This window comes from Aythya fuligula, chromosome 18 (assembly GCF_009819795.1).
Source record: "Aythya fuligula isolate bAytFul2 chromosome 18, bAytFul2.pri, whole genome shotgun sequence".
In the NCBI taxonomy this organism is placed as follows: domain Eukaryota; kingdom Metazoa; phylum Chordata; class Aves; order Anseriformes; family Anatidae; genus Aythya; species Aythya fuligula.
The window spans coordinates 9,222,408-9,239,565 of NC_045576.1; the positions used below are offsets into that span (position 1 = coordinate 9,222,408).

Here is a 17,158-nt window from a genome sequence, read left to right on the forward strand (position 1 = left end):
CAAAAATAGGCCATAAAAATAATAATTACATCCCTTACTGCTGTTAAGGCAAAGATGTTTTTCTATACTGGTAATTTTTCCTAATGCTAGTTATACTACTAAGGAATACAATATTTAAAAATACACTGTGCATATGCTTCTTTCAGTCTGTAATTATGCTATCAGTTATCCTAAATGAAGGCTGAAACATAACCAAGAACACAAAATTATGATCAGATACACTCACTGCTGAAATCAAGAGACCTGAGAAAATGTATTGCAAGCATTAGCACATTTTCATGCCCAAAGGATCTAAAATATTTTACCTGTCCTTGTGTTAGTTGTGTGAGTTGGGCCATAGTAAGTTTCACTTGTCCCTGCTGAGGTCGAGGGGGCTGCGATGTGGTTTGTGGCTGTATTTGCTGAGGTGGTGTTGCAGGACTTGTTACTGTCTTCTGTCCAGAACTGGAAGAAGCTGTGCTGGTACTAGAAACTGCTGTTGAGACAGGCTGACCTCTGATTATCTGAGTCACCACCTGCTGTGTCTGACCTGTAAGAGAGTAATTTGTGATAAAAAAAATCATTTCTAGTATTTCAGCCATTAGCACTGCAAACCTCTGAACCACAACTTCTTGAAATAGCGTATTATCAAACAAGTAAAGCAAGCACTCCAGTTTGCACATAAATTTCCATCAGAAACCATTTCTATGATTGAAAAAGGTCTACAAAATGTTTCTATTTTCATTCAAGTAATGTACTTACGAGGAACTTCAGCTTTTTAAAAAAATATAAAAGGTTCTCTCAATACAAAGTTGTTCTAAACTTTTTTCTTCCAAACAAATGGACTTAATTTTAACCTGTACATTTCCCAATATTGATGGTTAATACTTACAAAGCCTGCGACCAACATACTTAAAAGTCAAAAAATAAATACTTGTTAGAAGTCAAGCATTGAAATGAGATATTTTAGCATTGTGACATATGATGCAGAAAGTATTTATAATGAAACAAACCATGGATTTTGCACTGGAAATTTAAATATCAAAATGAACCTACTGGCTGGAAGAATACCTTGTTGCACCACTAGAGGTGTTCGAATGATGGTCTTTCCAAGTGTTGACTGCTGAAGTGGTGTTCGTATTACTGTCATACCAGGACGGAGTGGTGTCCCTTGCATTACCTACATACATCAAAATGGAGAGCATACGTAAACTTATAAGGATGTATCCCCCCGGGTTTTTTAAATATTTTTTTTCCTTCTTTTAACACAGTAAGAAATGAGAAGACGCAAGTAGATGCAGTATTTTTTCCACTTATGCCCACACTGCTAAGGCTTACCAAGCTAAGATACTAATTTTTCAAATTGGAGAGAACTGATGTACCTCTTGCCTCCTGGAGATAAAGAATCCATTAACATTATTTCTGATTATTTCTAATTACTTTTCTTCACAAAAAAAAAAGTTGAAATAATAATAATAATATATATATGTTGAAAAGTGACCATAAGTAACTATATTACATATTAGTTATAACATCTGCCACTAACTTAAAATATACACATTCCAAATTGTTGTATTAAATAATCAGAAAGACATCTTACTTGTGAAGTACTTGTTGTCCCTAAAGTCCCTGTGGTATTTGGCCTAATTGTTACAGTTGCTGTCCTTGGCTGGAATGAAGTGAATGTTTGACTTGCACCTGTTGTTGATGGAATGATGCCCAATACCTTTTGCTGAACTTGAACAACACCTAAATAAAGTAAAATTGAGAATTCATTAGTAACATAATTGCCAGCAGAAGAAGTAAATACAACTCCAGGCAGGCATTCAGAAACCAGTCTCCAGGTTTCTAGAACACCTTTGAATCTTCTAACACTTCCTGGGAGAAGCTTTGTCACATTGTAAATGGAAGCAGCATTATACTTTCAGCTACATTTGAAGTTAAGCAACAGGTATTTTAGAAAAGATTAAGGAAAGAGTGAATCTTCATAAAGATCAGTTTGATGGTAACTGCAAACAAGTCCTTGCATGACATGGTGCCACAAAGTTAGTATTATACAACCATTAAGCAAAAGTTACAGACTGATTCATTTAAAAAGGAGGAGACCAGTTTAAGCCTTTCACCTACAAGCTCATAGTGCCAAAGAAAATTGATATTGCTTTTTCTGTCACCTAAGAAACTTCAGTATAAAACTGGTAGCCTTCATGATTTCCTCAGACACTAAGGAGAATGGAGACAGAGAATCAAGCTTTTCTACTTAATATACATTCATAAAATCTCAAAATATGAAGCTCTCTTCCCAAGTCAAAAAGGAAAATGCTGATCTTAATTTGGAACCAAACTCTTGCTCATCAATGAAGAGCAGATGCAGGTATTAATAATTAAGAACAGCAGCACGTTTTTTTTTTGAAAGTTATTTTGTTGGTAATATAATGTAGATAAAGAAAAAAACATGCTTCATTCCACATTCTAAAAATAGAGCTTCTAATTTTGTACTATGAAATGTAGAATAATTTACAGGCAAAATACTTGCATTTTTCCCCTAGACACACAAATATGCAGTACATGGGGAACAAGCTCTAGAAGCTCTTACATGATTTTTTCCCCCTTCAAGACAAAGTTTACTTCACTGGGAAAATAGTGTCAATGGAGAATTAAACAGCAAGCTGGAATACATTTCAATTCAGTTCCCTTTGCCCTACCTCCTTGAGTTGATGGCACATTGACGGCAACAATCTTGCTGTTTGCAGGGAGTGGCAGCTTAGTTATCACTTTCCCTGCCATCGTTACTGGACTGCCTGAGATCTGGAAGGTCTGCCCTGTGCTGGCAATGGTTGTGGCTGAAGTGGCAGCTGTGCTAGTGGCTATTGAGGTACACAGAACAGTCAATTTTAGAGCAGAAAAATTAGTCAAGAATATGACTATTTTCAAGTATGAAACAGCAAACTTCAGGATTATTTTTACAGTGTTTTCAAATGCATCATTCTTGCTTTTGTAAAGACTTTTTAGGAAACAGTACATTACAGAATAGAATGCTTTCGTCATCAATGATTACTGGTAAAACAGCTGTCAGTCATGAGAAAGGTCAGAAATACAACTACCTAGCAAGTCTGAACAAAGAAAAATTAGACAGGTATTATTTCAGAAGTGTCCTGCTGATATAGCAAGAGAGTTAAGAGCAAAGATGACACAAAATGCAGTAATGCTATATTCTGGAGATGTAGGTGTTGGATGAAGGTATGATGTGTGCTGGAATTCATCCTAGTTACACGTTCTTTCCATGATGAACAGCTACTTACCTGTTGAAGACTGGCCTTGTTTAACCCAAGTAGCAAAAGTCTGATGGAAATTCTTGTTCTGTTGGAATGTTACTGTAGCTGGAGAACCCACTTTTGTAGTAAGTACTACTTTTGTTCCAGTGGGAACTGGGCCCGTTAAAGGGCCTACCACAACTTTCTGTGGAGTTGAGACAGTAGTTGCAGTACTGCTGGCTGTAGTGACTGTGGGGACCACGCCTGCTACAGGTATCTGCTTCTGCTGTTCCAGCCGTTTCTACAGAATTTAAAAAAAAATTAAATGAAGAATTTTCAGATTTTGAAAAAAAAAAAAAAAAAAAAAAAAAAAAAAAAGGGCTGTCTTGTCAGTACTGAAAAATAAAGGACCCTGGTAGGATTTTAGTTCAGGTTTAAAGGAGTGAAGAGTAAGCTTTTTAAATATCCCAAAGCACGACAAGCACACAGACTCCTTGACCTGCAGAACCACAACTCTCCTTAGAGTACGCGACCAGAAATTTTCCTTTATAGCATCTTTAAAATCCTCAGTTTATGTTAATTTCCATACACATTTTAAAGAAAACATATTAATTAGCCACAGACTAATCCAAAAGGTTAAAAAAAATAATCAAAAAGTATTTATCTAAACTTGGCTTTGACAGTGTGCATACAGCCTCTATGTACTTCCATAAGCGATACACCGTCAGAGTTCATTACTGGCACTCTCAAGTTCAGAGCTGCCTGTACTGAGATCCTGCCACAGCTGGAGAAAGAAAGGCTATCATTCTACTTCACCAAATGAAACATCAAGATTATAATTTTTAAAGTTATTCTCTGTAAATTCAATTTGTAGCTTGCTTAAAAAAAATCAGGTTTAAAATCCTTCACCTCATCCAACAACATTCTGTGCTGTGACTGTCAAAAAGGTACTTTGAATTTAGAGAGCCACATTACAGAGAGGCAGTATCAGTCAGGTCTATTACAATGCTAACTATTTAATTACATTAAGATAGGGAAGAACATTATATTGATTTAAATTTTGGTGATTAATTATCAGTACATTGAGGTTGTTACTGTGAATTGGAAAAATTCATTCACTAGTAATGTATTTGGTTAGGGAAGATGTAATGAAAACATGCAGGATGGAAAAAACACTGCTCTAGTTATACAGATGCAAATGTGCATATACATATGTGTAACTGAATTTTATAACAAATTCTTTGTGGGCTTCATTTGGCCAACTTTGGATAAGATAAAAATCAAAAGATTCAATGTGATTAGAGCATGGAAATAAATTCAGTTGTATTCCCAAGTCAGCTATGTACCAAGACACCTTTCTAGTAAACCACAAAACACAGTTGATCTTACCTGGAGACTAGCGTTTCCCAGATTTCTTATAAAATTGGGAAAAAAATAGATTATTGTTTTTAAAGTGTTCTGTATTAGGTAGAAAAAAATGGGAATCTAATTATTAAACAAACGTTTGCCTTAACGTTGTTTCATAATAATGAACACATACAGGGGGAGCAGCACTGTTTGATGACTAAGAGAAGCTGGCTTCCCAGAACTTTGAGTTTCTAAAACTGAAAAATGGTGCAAGACAGGTGGGACTACCAATAGCTCCCCCACCTGCTGGGCAGCCAATCGTTGCTGTTTTAGTTGAGCCTCCAACTGGGCCTTGAATTCGCCTGCCTTCTTCTGTTCACTAACCTTAGCCTGTAGTTCAACTGCCTGTGCCTTTTCCTTCTCCACCCTGCCAAAGACACACAACCAAAAAGAAGAGTTAAGCCATCACATAAAATCCATCCATCGACCTAGATTCATTTAGGAACATCTGTCATGTCTGAAGATCACTGAGAACTGGTCACAGTTTTAAAAGTATTTTGAAATAAGCTACTGAAAGTGCATACAACATTCCTGAAATACTCTGATGCAAAACTACTACAACACCTTACAAGAAGCTATTATCCAAAACTGGAATTCATAATTACATCTGAGACTGAAAATATGATCTATATGTCACCATTAATTTAAAACAATTCTTCTCAAGGGACTCAAAGTTGTTTCAACACTTAAGTATGAAATACTGAAAATACTTTATTGACTTGAATATCCTCAGACTGAATTCACCTCTACTCAAAATACTTCTATACAATTTTATTTGTATTATAGAAGTATTTAAACACACACTGTTTGAAGTCACGCGTAAAGTAGCCTAAAACCCTTCTTTCCATGCTTTATAATAATAGCCTTTTAGCAATACAACACTGATTACTTCATAAGACTGGAATAATTAATAAAAAATAGCTCTAACAAATCTAATATACCTGCATAAATTCAGTTTTAGTATTAGCAAATAATTGTTTTACAACTTTAACCTAACTAACATAACAAAAGGCACAGAAAAAAATGCAACACTCAGCTACAACCTGTAAAAGCTCATCTAGTTTGTGCTATCTAGTGGGAACTTTTATCTAACATACACACAAAAATAAAAGCTTTTTTTTTTAAAAAAAAGTTTGAGTTGGTTTACCTTTCAGCAAACGCCCTGATCTCCCATAATTCCAATTCCTCTTCTGCCACCCAACTTTCAATTATAACAGGGCCTGTTTGCTTGGGTGTTTCTGGCCGTTTTGGCCTTAGAGCACTTGATCGCAGTCCCTTCCTCTGGGGTGTTGGAGTTTCTTTAGAGAACAGTCAAAACACACACATTAAGCTCAATCATAAAACAAAACTGAAGCGTAAACCAAGATTTAGTATCTGTCTCATTTTAGAAACAGAAATGCCTTCCAGCTTCAGAGAGATCAAGTCAGTTTGTTACATGCATCATTTGCTTTACACAGGAGAATGAATAGTTCATGTCAAGCTATATTTGCTCCTATGATCATCTGAATTAACATAAAGGTCCAGTTACCTTAATTTCTGTAGGAGCTTATGGGGAGGTGAAAAATGTATAAACAAAGGTACCTTTTGGAGCTTCTGGCACACCAATGGGACAAATAATTTTTCTTATACAGTACTCTGACCGGATTCCATATGGGCCAACATCTCTTCGCTTGATTATTTCCGTTGTTGTAATTTCCGTTTCAGATGTTTCTACAAAAGATTAGTCCTAACACGTTAATAGCAGAAAACAAATAAAAGCTGAATCTCCTATCAATCCAATACACTCAAGGTAAAGAAAGAACAACTACAGTGCAAACTGTTTGCTATTAAAATCTCTACCTATAGATCTATCAAGTGCCATAGCTAACATCAAACCTTTACAGAAAGGCTTGGAATGAAAGTAATAATCAAAATTAACAGCAAGAGCTGTTACATTAGGAAACACAGAAATTCAAAGAAAAGATACCTGTACGTGTAGTTCCTCCCCCAGGTGGAGCTTTTGCAGCCATATCATCCCATTTGAGACATGCCCACAGTAACCGCAACATAAGGCTCACTCCAGCCAATGATTTCACTGTTTGAAGTCGGTATCTAACAACAGAGCATTAATTAAAGTAAAAATGTGTTTAATAAACCTAACCAAACCAATGAGACAGGTCTTCTGTTCTACCTTTACTGAACAATATATACATTTTTTAAAAAATAATAGCAAAATTTATAACAGCTCCACTCTAGCCAACCATGCAAGAGGTTTTGATTTTATAACTCAAGGAAAAGTGCTCTTTGAAAATTCTAAGAAGGAAGTTCAGAATTAAAAGGCAGGTAAAGGGTTTGAACAACAACAACAAAAAAAAAACAACACAGTATGGTTATCCAATCCTAGATATAAAACTTGTGTCACTTCACAAACCCCAAATTTATTATGGACAAGAGCATCAATACCTAAGCTTATTCAAATCAATCCAGAGTCTGAACAAAAAAATCTAATGAAAGTGAACCCCATTTAATTATGGCTATTTGAAGATTCAGTGGAAACAGTATTCTTTAAAATACTCCGTCAGCTTGATGGACGCAGGTAAAACAACGCTCCACTTCCACTCACTGCTATGAGAGTTTATGAACTGGAAATTTTCTGCCGCTTTCTTCTCATAGCTTCAAAGGGCACAATGAAATAACTGTTTGATACTAGAAGAGTATTACAGTAACAATGTTTTATAGTCTGCTGTGTGGCTTGGATATATGACATTTTCTAGAATAAAATGGGAAGCAAACCTGAAAAATGGAGTGCCACAGATACCTCACTGTTCTGGTACACAACTTAACTGGCCCGTAGATTTCTGTATGACTTTACCTACACTATCAACAAACTGAACTTGTCCTTGTAAAAATCTTCCCAACAGAAGTTTCTGGTGCCAAAACCAGATAAGGATTCTCTATTAGTGCTGGCTTTCCTAAACTATAATTTAACTATGTTTATTTTTGTGGAACAGGGCTGCTCAAGAACTTCTTTCAAAGCCAAAAAATTGAACATAACTAAGTACATACCTCCAAGTGATCCCAAAAGTTGGTCTTGGGGATGGATATGGCCAGATATCCAAGGCAGGTTTTGCATTATAATTGAAATAGGGAACTTCTCTGATTCCTCCTCTTCTGGCCAGCTTTTTTAAGTCATCATTAGGTAAAACAAATATGCTTTTTTTACTGCTTTTGGTTACAAATTTTCTGTAAGATGGCAAGGCAGTTCCAGAACGAGTTTTTTTGGGTCTTGCAAATTTCATTAACTTCACTTTGTCTTTTGTAGAATACTCTTTGCTGACAGTCATGGAAGTCACCAATGTGCCTTCTGGGGTGGTCAGCGAGTCAGTTACTGTTGTTGTAATCACTGTTTTACTGTGCTCTTGTACAGAAATGACATCAACATTACTGTTTGTAGCTGGAGTGGTAAGCTTAGTTACAGTGGTGGTGGTAGTTACAGTGGATATGGCACAATTTTCTGTAGATGATACTACTGTTGTTTTCTCATCGTTAGATGCCAGGGTCTCTGCAACTTTAAAGACAGTCTTGGATTCTGTAGAAACAGTTGATGTTGTGGTGGTCACCTCAGTAATAACAGTTTTTGTTTTATTCTCTCCATTAACATTTTCCACTTTGTATGCCTGTAGACCGTTCTGATCAGCAAAGTCACTACTCAAACTAGATTCCTCACATGACGTTACAGGCGATGGAGCAACTTTCTTCTCCTCACTAAGTTCAGTTTCCATAGATTCTGTTTCACTACTCAAGTTATTTTCTTTACATAAAGTATTTGTTGGTGTGGAAGCAGCACCAATAAAGGCAGCTCTTTGAGGAGAAAGCTGTTTTTCTTCAGTTTTCTGCACATACTTCAGAACTTCATCTGATGGCTGAAGACTGTCTCCAGCTTCAAACTCAGGTGAATTCTGCAGAGATGACTTTGGGTCCATAGTATTTTTGTTAATTGTGTCCTCTGTCGTGATATCACCATTCATGAATGGTTTTATCGAAGATTCCCTAAACGGCAATGCTTTTATTTCATGCTCTTGAATTGATTTATTAATATTATTAATTTTTGGTTCAGTATCATCTCCTGCTGTAGCTTCACAGGTATCTTTAATTAAGCATTCATCATTTGATAGTACTTTAGCATCACTGTCTTTTCCATTCATTTGGAGTGCAGATTTATCTTTTTCTAAGTCCATCTCAGTTACATCATCTTTATTATTCTTTTTGTCAGTAACATAATTTAGATTTGTTTGATCAAGGTATTTGTTTATGGCACTTGCCTCCACTTTCAGTTCTTGACCTTTCTTTTGACCATTAGCCTCTGTTAACTTAGAGCTCAGTAGTTCCTCATCAACTTCTGTCCTATCTGCATGTTCCAGAGTTTGACCTTCAAGGTTTCTTTCAGAATTCAGTTCTGTCTTAAGTGATTCTAAATCTTTACTCACCAATTTTTGGTGAAATCTGATCTTATTTTCAGATTTACTTTCAGTCTTTCTTGGAGTAACGTTTTCCCCTATTTCACCTTCTTGTAAGGATGTTGGTTCATAATGGCTTTTTATCATACAATTGTTTTCTGGATCTTTGCTCTGCTGTTCAGAATCCCCTCCTGAGTCTGTTTTTTCTAAAATGGCCAGAGCATCTTTTCTACAGCTGCTTTCAGTTATCACTGGCTCTGAGTTTTCACATTCACCCGGAGATACTCTGGCAATAGGTAGTTTTTGTTTCAAAGGTCTTTCATTTGTTTCCAGAACATCCCATTTGACTTTACCATCTGCATTTGTTTGTTTCAAGCCATCCACAAAGGAAGTCTCACACTCTTTAAGAGCCTCTTGTCCTTGACATTTATCAGCAGTCTCAGGTTTGGAGTTGTTCTCTTTGCTATCATTCTGAACAGAGGACTCACCTTCAGAGGACTGAGGTGAGTCCTCATCCAGTAGCTGCCCTTCTCTTTTTGATAGCCTATTTGTTGAAGGCAAAGAAGGCTCATCTAGCTCACCAGTTTTTGTACAAGAGATGCTGCTGACTGGCAAGCTGTCCTGTCTTGTATCTTCAGTTTGGATTTTATCAGAAAGATAGGTTTGATTTTGGGAAGACATGTCAAATTGGCTTCCTTCTTTTACTTTTCTCATTTGTAGCTCATCTATTTTTTTCTGGGGACTTATAGATTGAATGCCTCCATTTTTAGCACTAGCCTCCAGTTTCATCCTTTCTAGACGTTGTTTTTCTTCCAGTGTAAACTGTTTTATTCGCCTCTCAAGTAGTCCATCTAATTTTGATGATTTTACTTTCCTTTTGTAGCAAGTCCTTAAATGAAAACCTTCGCTGACATTGATTATATCAAGCTTACAATGAGTATCCTCATCTTTTAGCGGGGATTCAATTTTCACATCATCGATATCCATAGGTTCTTCCTTGATGACTTTATCATTTTCACCATCAATTTCTTTTTCCACTGTGAAGAATAATTCCAAATCAGTAAACTCCCCTAACAATGAGTACCAAAAGCATGTTCTTACATTAAGTACTAAGAATTAAATGCACCTTTTAGCACATTAATACATTTCAAGAAATGGGAATGAACGCTCTAGATATTTCTACAAGGGATAATTATCACTTAATTGAGACATTTTAGATGTCTGGACAAAATCTGTTACACAGTTTTTTAATAGTTATTTATGAGGTCATACGCTTTTACGCATACAGTGTTGCAATGAATAACTAGTTTTGAAACAATTTATGTATATCACCTTTGTCTTTTGCATGATCTGAGTTTTCAGAATTTGTATCAGTTTCTACTTTTTCTTCACCTGACTTTTCTTCTTTGACTTTCTCCAAGGTTTCTGAAGCATCTGCTTTCTCCTTTGCTTGCAGATCATGAGAATCCTTTGTTCTATCTTTCTCTGCTTTTACCCTCATTGAACCTTTTCGTTTATCCAAGTTGCATTTTTCATCTTCATTTTTTGCTATTAACAGATTAATTACATGGTTTCAGTTATTCAGAAAAAAACAATCACCTGCTACATTTTAATGTATTTTGGTTTCCCACTTAAATAATTTGCACATTACTGAAATTCAGAAATACAGTGCAGTATATAATTGTAACATCACAGATTAAGCTTACTGCAATACTGAATAAAAAATACCTAAAAGCCCACCAGGGATAAAATACTTTGTTTCCACTATTGTTTCAGGAATTCATGTTCAGATTTTCTGAAACAACTTTTCCAGGAAATTAAATATCACTTTCTGAAAAAAACAGCCTAATAAAAGCATTCATTCATATGCTGAAAATTCACAAATAGTTTTCAATAATTTTGATTTCTACAGATAAACTGAGAATGAATACTAGCATTCAAGCGATTTGATGCTTAGCACTGCAGTGTCCATTAACTTCAACCGAGAAAGAAAATTAAATCTAATTTAACAATCACACAGGTAACACAAAAAGCAGCAGCATCTATTTTGTGTTTGACCCATTTAGAAACTACATGGGAAGTTTTACTTCAGCATGTGATAAAAGAAGTTTTGATATATAACGTAACGAGGACCACCATTTTCTGAAACATAAAAGGAAACTCAAGAATTACAAGTAAGACTTCAGCAGTTCAGGATGCATTCTAGAAGTTAACTGTGCAACACACTTATTGATCCCAAGGTTTTATTTTAAAAGAAATAAGATGTTTTGAACTTGCTAGAAAAAATCATTTTTCCCCCCTTACAACACTTATGTACAGACAAAATTGATTAATAGTATTATGTCAATGTAGAAAAAGAGATGAATATGTGCACCAATGTTTTAGGTATTTTTTGCATGTGATTATCTACATATTTATCTAATTTACATAAATCTAAAGGTGTACAATATTACACACAACTTCCTAAGTGAAACATTTTTATGTAGCTAAAAAACTGTCTCTGACAACTGAACCAACTATACTGACAATAATGAGTAGAGATCCATGAAAGCTTCTCTGGAACACTACCTGGAACAAAGTCTACACAAGAAACATTACACACATGTAATTAACTACAAAAGCAACAAACGGTAGTATGTTAGTAATTTAAAAGATTCTAAGTGATGCAGACACTTACTTGGTAGCAATTTTCTGTAATTTGCATTGGTATTTCCAGGTAGCTTGGGCATAAACCTATGGACATGTGTTTTACTGATCCAACTCCAACCACCATATCCTGTTACTCTATACTCCTCTCCTTTCTGTTTCCAAACCTGTTAAACATTTTTAAAACATTAGTTTTAATGGTGCTATTTGCTGTTAATTTATGCATTAATTTAAAAACAGCAAATATATTTGGGTTTTTAACCTTCTAATTTTCTTACTTTCTCAAGCAAACTGAAGTTTGTCAATATGCTATCTACATTATTTATCATATCATGTATCATTATGTATCATATATCATATTTCAATATGTATCTGCCAATAATCTGCCAATTCTACCACAGCAACAGCAAAATCATATTTTCTTCATTTAACAGTAAGCAGATATTTATCTGAAAGCTGAAAGATTATATAACTTTTTGAATCAACCGGTATGTTTATTACACCAATAAATTTAGAGCGAAGAACCACTACAACAAAAGTATTTACCATCTCCTGTAGAAGATATGTTTACCATATAAATGGATTTCTATTTATATAACCTTCTGAAGTAAAGGTAGCTGGTTTGGGGGGCAGGGTGAGGAGGGAAGTGCTGGAAACAGACACATAGACAAGATTCCAATATCCATCTAAAACTCTTCCATTAGCAAGGAGTGCATTTTGCAGATAATCATCTGCCAAATCAGGAAGTGTAGCTAAGACAGCAATGAATCTCAAACTTTGCTCAGGCCAAGACTGTGTGCTTTAGTATGTGGGCATGGTTCCTACTCCAATGACAGGGAGTAATGCACTAATTGACATTTATGTAAGTCCAAGAAAATTGAAAAAAAATAAGAAATTGACAGTTTGGTCTTCATGCAAAATAAAACCTTACCTGATGTTTGACAGGGAATGTGTATTTCACCCATGTAGCTTGCTGCATTGTTTCTTCTTCTTCTTGTTTTCTCTCTTTTTTTTTCACTTTTTCTTTTTCTTCTCTTTCTATTGCTGTCATTCTGCGTAATCTAATAAACACAGATGTAAGTACTTTTAAATATATTTAAGCACAGGATCTTGTAAACAAATATAAGAAGTCAAACAACAGTAAACACTCCTCCTTGAATATTTTCGAATATCTGAAGTTAAGAGGTAAGTCTAGTATCAGCTTATATGCATTAATTGCAATGTGAACACTACTTTTTTTGGCTATTTTGATAAGGCAGACAGCTGCCTGCAACCGTATCTACATCAAAAAGTTAATTTATTCTTTTACAGAGCAATGAAAAACGAAAGACAGACTCTACCAAACTCAGTGTGTTGAAAGTTGTTTTTCTAGTCTTCCAAAGTGCTACCACTTGGAGACTAGCTCAGAAAGAAAACAAACTTGCTTTGCAGCAGCAGGGACACTACTGAAATCTTTGCATGTATTTTCAGTTTTTCTGCTTGAGAAAAACCACTATTTTTAAGTGCTGAATACAACAGACTGAAATTGAATGTTATTCATACAGGTATAGAAAAACTAGTAACTGTAAAACAGTGAAGTTCTCATACTCAAAATATATATATGTATAATGTATATGAGATATACGTATATATAAAAAAATATTTTCATAATTTTTTACCTAGTGTGTCCCAAGGATTCCCGCCAGATCGGCAGCATGACAACTGGTTTAATTGCGCATTCCAATATAGCCAGAGCTAGTGCAAATTCTCTAGGTTTGCTGCACATCTGAACAGCCTTAATCCAGTTAGACCTAAATTGGAAAAAAGATAACCTGAAATATATACATGTACTAATATAGCATACTATGTTAATGAGATTTAATGGGATAAAATCTCCTATATTCTAATACTTCACTCATATGTGCAATTCTTTTAGTCGTTCATCACAGCACACAAACACATTATATTTTAATCTACTGAAGCATGGCGCTTGGAAACCACCAATTTCAAAAAGCAAAGACCACTGCTCGTTAATGCTATTAGCAAAAATACAAGAGAACATATTTTTTCATTTATTAATTTACCTGTGGGAAGCCCAGTTAGGGTGAAGGAATGATGCCGGGATATTGTTTTCTAGCTGGATAATAGTTAGCCTCAAAGTGGATATGGTAAGAACTTTGGACCCATGTACAGACCCATTCCATTTGAACTCTCCAGCTGGAGTCAGACAGAATTTATGCGAGAGATGTCGTCTCTTGTCATGGTCCTCCCTGTGCTGGTGCTTGTTCAATGCAAATGAATTCGTGGCATACTGATTATGATAAACACGATACTTCCCCTCTTGCCCTAATTTGAAATAGTTGTTGATATTTCCTTTCATCACAATTTCCTTCTTTGCATTCATTCGGGAGACTTCACCTTGAGAGTTGACCACCAGAACCTTGTTAAAGAAGAAAACATTTGGGACCTTTAAAAATCATTGTTTGATTACTCACAGTATAAGGTTTCAACTGCCTATATGTAAAGTTCATAAAAATATCTTGCATTAGTTTGCAGAAGCATATAACTTTTAACCAATGTGTTAAATATAAGTACTTCATCACAGATTGCATATAGAACTATGAAGATCAACTTCAACAATTACAAAAAAAGCCACCGAGGCTCTTCAGGAGGTCAAACAGGAACCTGTTTGGCTGCTCAGAATTACGTCTATTGAGGGAGATGGCTTTGGGAAAATAGCCTCACTAAACTGAAGTAAACTAAAAGTGTCTGTGAAACACCTCCTGGGTAAGTCACAGAATTCCTACACCTAGCTAAGCCAACAAGTATTTCCGAATTTGAAAACATGGCATGGATAACACCACTGCTCTAGCTACTCATAAAGGAGTTCCAAATCAGAGATGTTTGTGATCAGATAGGCTCACAAACACAATTGCGTTAACTTATAATGATAACCAGCTAACAAAAATAAAATTAATACACCAAACAATGACAACAAATAAGTGCAGCTAATGCTTAACATTCAAATATTCCATTTCTGGAGAAACTGAGCTATCTCATAACACAAACCTACAGCCACACTAAAGATTTATACCAAATGACAGTCATCTGAGAGCTTTTACTTTAGTTTGCATCCAGAAGTGCTACAATTTTGCAATGATTGTTTTTAAATCAACATAATCTGCCAGTACAGACTTGTGGTGAACTGGAAACTTGGCTATTACCCAGGTATTCAAACAATAATCAAATACACAACACTAGTAAGTTACATTTTTGGCACATCAGTTCTGAAAGACCTGAAGACAAAAGTGGGAAAAAACATATATAACTTACTGCTGGCTATATAGTAAACAATTCCCTAACTTATGACCGGTGTATTAAAGGAGAGTATGCACATTGGTCACTGGTGTATCATCGTACAGATTTAGAATGCAAGAACAAACGAAAAGGGGAAAAAAGCTTCTGATACAACACTTTAAGCATTTGCTGATTTATTATTTTGACTTTTTTTTTTTAATGACCTTTACAGTCTGCCAAAATCACTTTTAAAAAGTTTAAATACTTTTTTATTAAAAAAACAAAACAAAAAACAACGATGATTGGTTTTCTGTTACACTTCTACTACTGCTTTGGATTTTCCTTAAGTATACAAACCTCTCTGCCTTCTTTATATAACTTATTTGCTTCGTGTGCTGCAGCAGCAACCTGTTGGCTTTTCATCTGGCTCAACTTGCTATCTGGATTTCGTAATCTTGTGAGCATTCGCGTCGAACCTGGCGTGCCTTTTCCTGTGCCTGGAGAATCACTTCTTTCACCATTAGACTTATCTCCTGCCCAGGAAAAATAAAAAAGCTTTTAAAACAAACCTAAAAACTAAAAGTTTTCTGTTGACTTATGGAAATTATAAAGTAAAAAGATGCATAACATGAAAATAAGAGATCAAGCATGTATTTTTTTTTTTTTTTTTGCCTCTTTACCTATGTCATCTGAAGTCTGGGATCCCCCCTCTGCATTTTCAGCATCATCAGGCATCTTAACGGAGTCATTCGGCACAGAGCTGAGCTCACTGCTGTTGCTGTTCTCAACATCTGCCTGTAGAGCTGCAGCAGACGCACTGCTGTTGCTGGGGATCATCTGACCAGTTTCTTCTACAAAAGAACAACTTCATTTTTAGTTTTCCTTTAAAATGTATAGATGCAAATTTCATTTTATATTTTGGATGAAAAATTTAAAGTCAGATGAACATCTTTTGCTAGAATGGAAAGAAATACCCATAAAATATAAATTCCCTTCAGAGCACTGAATCCGTAAAGATATTTTATCTTTTTGTTCTGTTTCAAGCAGTTTCAACTTTTACAGCTCTGAAGAACTGAAATCTGTATTTGGATGAATGAATTTGAAATACAAAGTGTATTTTTTTTTCCCCTATAGATGCACACACTGTGAGCCCTCTACTGAGACTTTGTTTTGCTTTTAAGATGCAGATTTTATGAAATTTGGTCTTCCTGCAGCTTCTTTGATTCTCTCTTGATTGTATCATGCATTAACTGTTCCTCAAACCATGACCTTTTCCCTTCCCCATCTATCTTCCACTGACTTTGATCATCTCAGCACATTAATGCTGAGGAATTCTCATTTCCTTTCCATCGGCAACACTCTATATCTAAACGCTTCTACAAACTTAAAATATCAGCTTTTCTTACAACCTGCTAGGTCTAGATAGTGCTTCAAGCTCAGTAAGACAAATGCATTCTCAGTCCTCAGCTGTCCTTGTTACTGTCTTTCTGGACAGCTGTGGATGTTACTGCCACCTCACCTGTCAACACAGCATACTGCCCGAGCACAGTCTTTCAACCAAACCATCAGTGAATTGCAGCTATCTAGAAATACCACTCTCTTCCCTGTAAGAAGGCACCACCCTTTCCAACAGCAGTATCTTTTGAATTTTGTGCAAAGACACTGCTTAGATGTTCAAAAAAAAAAAGATTTTTCTGTTTTTAGACCACTTTCAAAACTTCAAGGGTTCTGTTATCTTTAAAAGAAAACAGACCAAAAACTTCCCTCTGTGAAACGTTCTTTTTTCTAAGAATCATTCTCTGATTCTTAGAAGATCCTGTACCTAAACACAACTTGATTTCTGGCTCTTCCCAACAGGTGACCGACATTATTTGGTCTATTTCCCTTTTTAGTAAGAGAAAAATGTAACCGTTTGGTGCCTGTTGTTTGGAGGAGAAAGGAAGCATCCAAACTAGACCCAAAAATAAAAGATTAATACCGACGTTACATTTAACAAGGATTGCGATAGATATTTTTGTTTAGGTTTGCAGTTTCATCTTATTTTCCTCTCTTTGGGGCTGGCTGCTTTACTGATACTGGTTCAGTATCTCTCCCTTCCTCTGAGATAAGAGTCTCAGACTGAACTTTTCGTAACAGGAACACAAATATCACTATAAATGTAGT

The 17,158-nt window shown here is 35.5% G+C and overlaps 1 protein-coding gene across 10 annotated transcripts in view; it reads right to left on the reverse strand.

The window, feature by feature from the left end:
* Positions 1–17,158, reverse strand: part of BPTF (bromodomain PHD finger transcription factor) — a 57,048-nt gene that overhangs the window by 15,997 nt on the left and 23,893 nt on the right. For 6 of the 10 annotated variants that reach the window (XM_032199979.1, XM_032199975.1, XM_032199980.1 and 3 more), the window contains 17 exons: positions 15,676–15,846; positions 15,353–15,528; positions 13,783–14,138; positions 13,378–13,509; positions 12,651–12,780; positions 11,751–11,886; positions 10,406–10,621; positions 7,683–10,110; positions 6,604–6,728; positions 6,219–6,347; positions 5,785–5,935; positions 4,962–5,004; positions 3,279–3,531; positions 2,682–2,843; positions 1,580–1,728; positions 1,036–1,159; positions 306–529 (listed from right to left, as the gene is read on the reverse strand). In XM_032199979.1, the coding sequence (XP_032055870.1) occupies positions 306–529; positions 1,036–1,159; positions 1,580–1,728; positions 2,682–2,843; positions 3,279–3,531; positions 4,962–5,004; positions 5,785–5,935; positions 6,219–6,347; positions 6,604–6,728; positions 7,683–10,110; positions 10,406–10,621; positions 11,751–11,886; positions 12,651–12,780; positions 13,378–13,509; positions 13,783–14,138; positions 15,353–15,528; positions 15,676–15,846 (5,105 nt within the window). The remainder of the gene's footprint in view (positions 1–305; positions 530–1,035; positions 1,160–1,579; positions 1,729–2,681; positions 2,844–3,278; positions 3,532–4,961; positions 5,005–5,784; positions 5,936–6,218; positions 6,348–6,603; positions 6,729–7,682; positions 10,111–10,405; positions 10,622–11,750; positions 11,887–12,650; positions 12,781–13,377; positions 13,510–13,782; positions 14,139–15,352; positions 15,529–15,675; positions 15,847–17,158) is intronic. The other 4 variants (XM_032199974.1, XM_032199973.1, XM_032199978.1 and 1 more) reach the window with 4 other exon arrangements.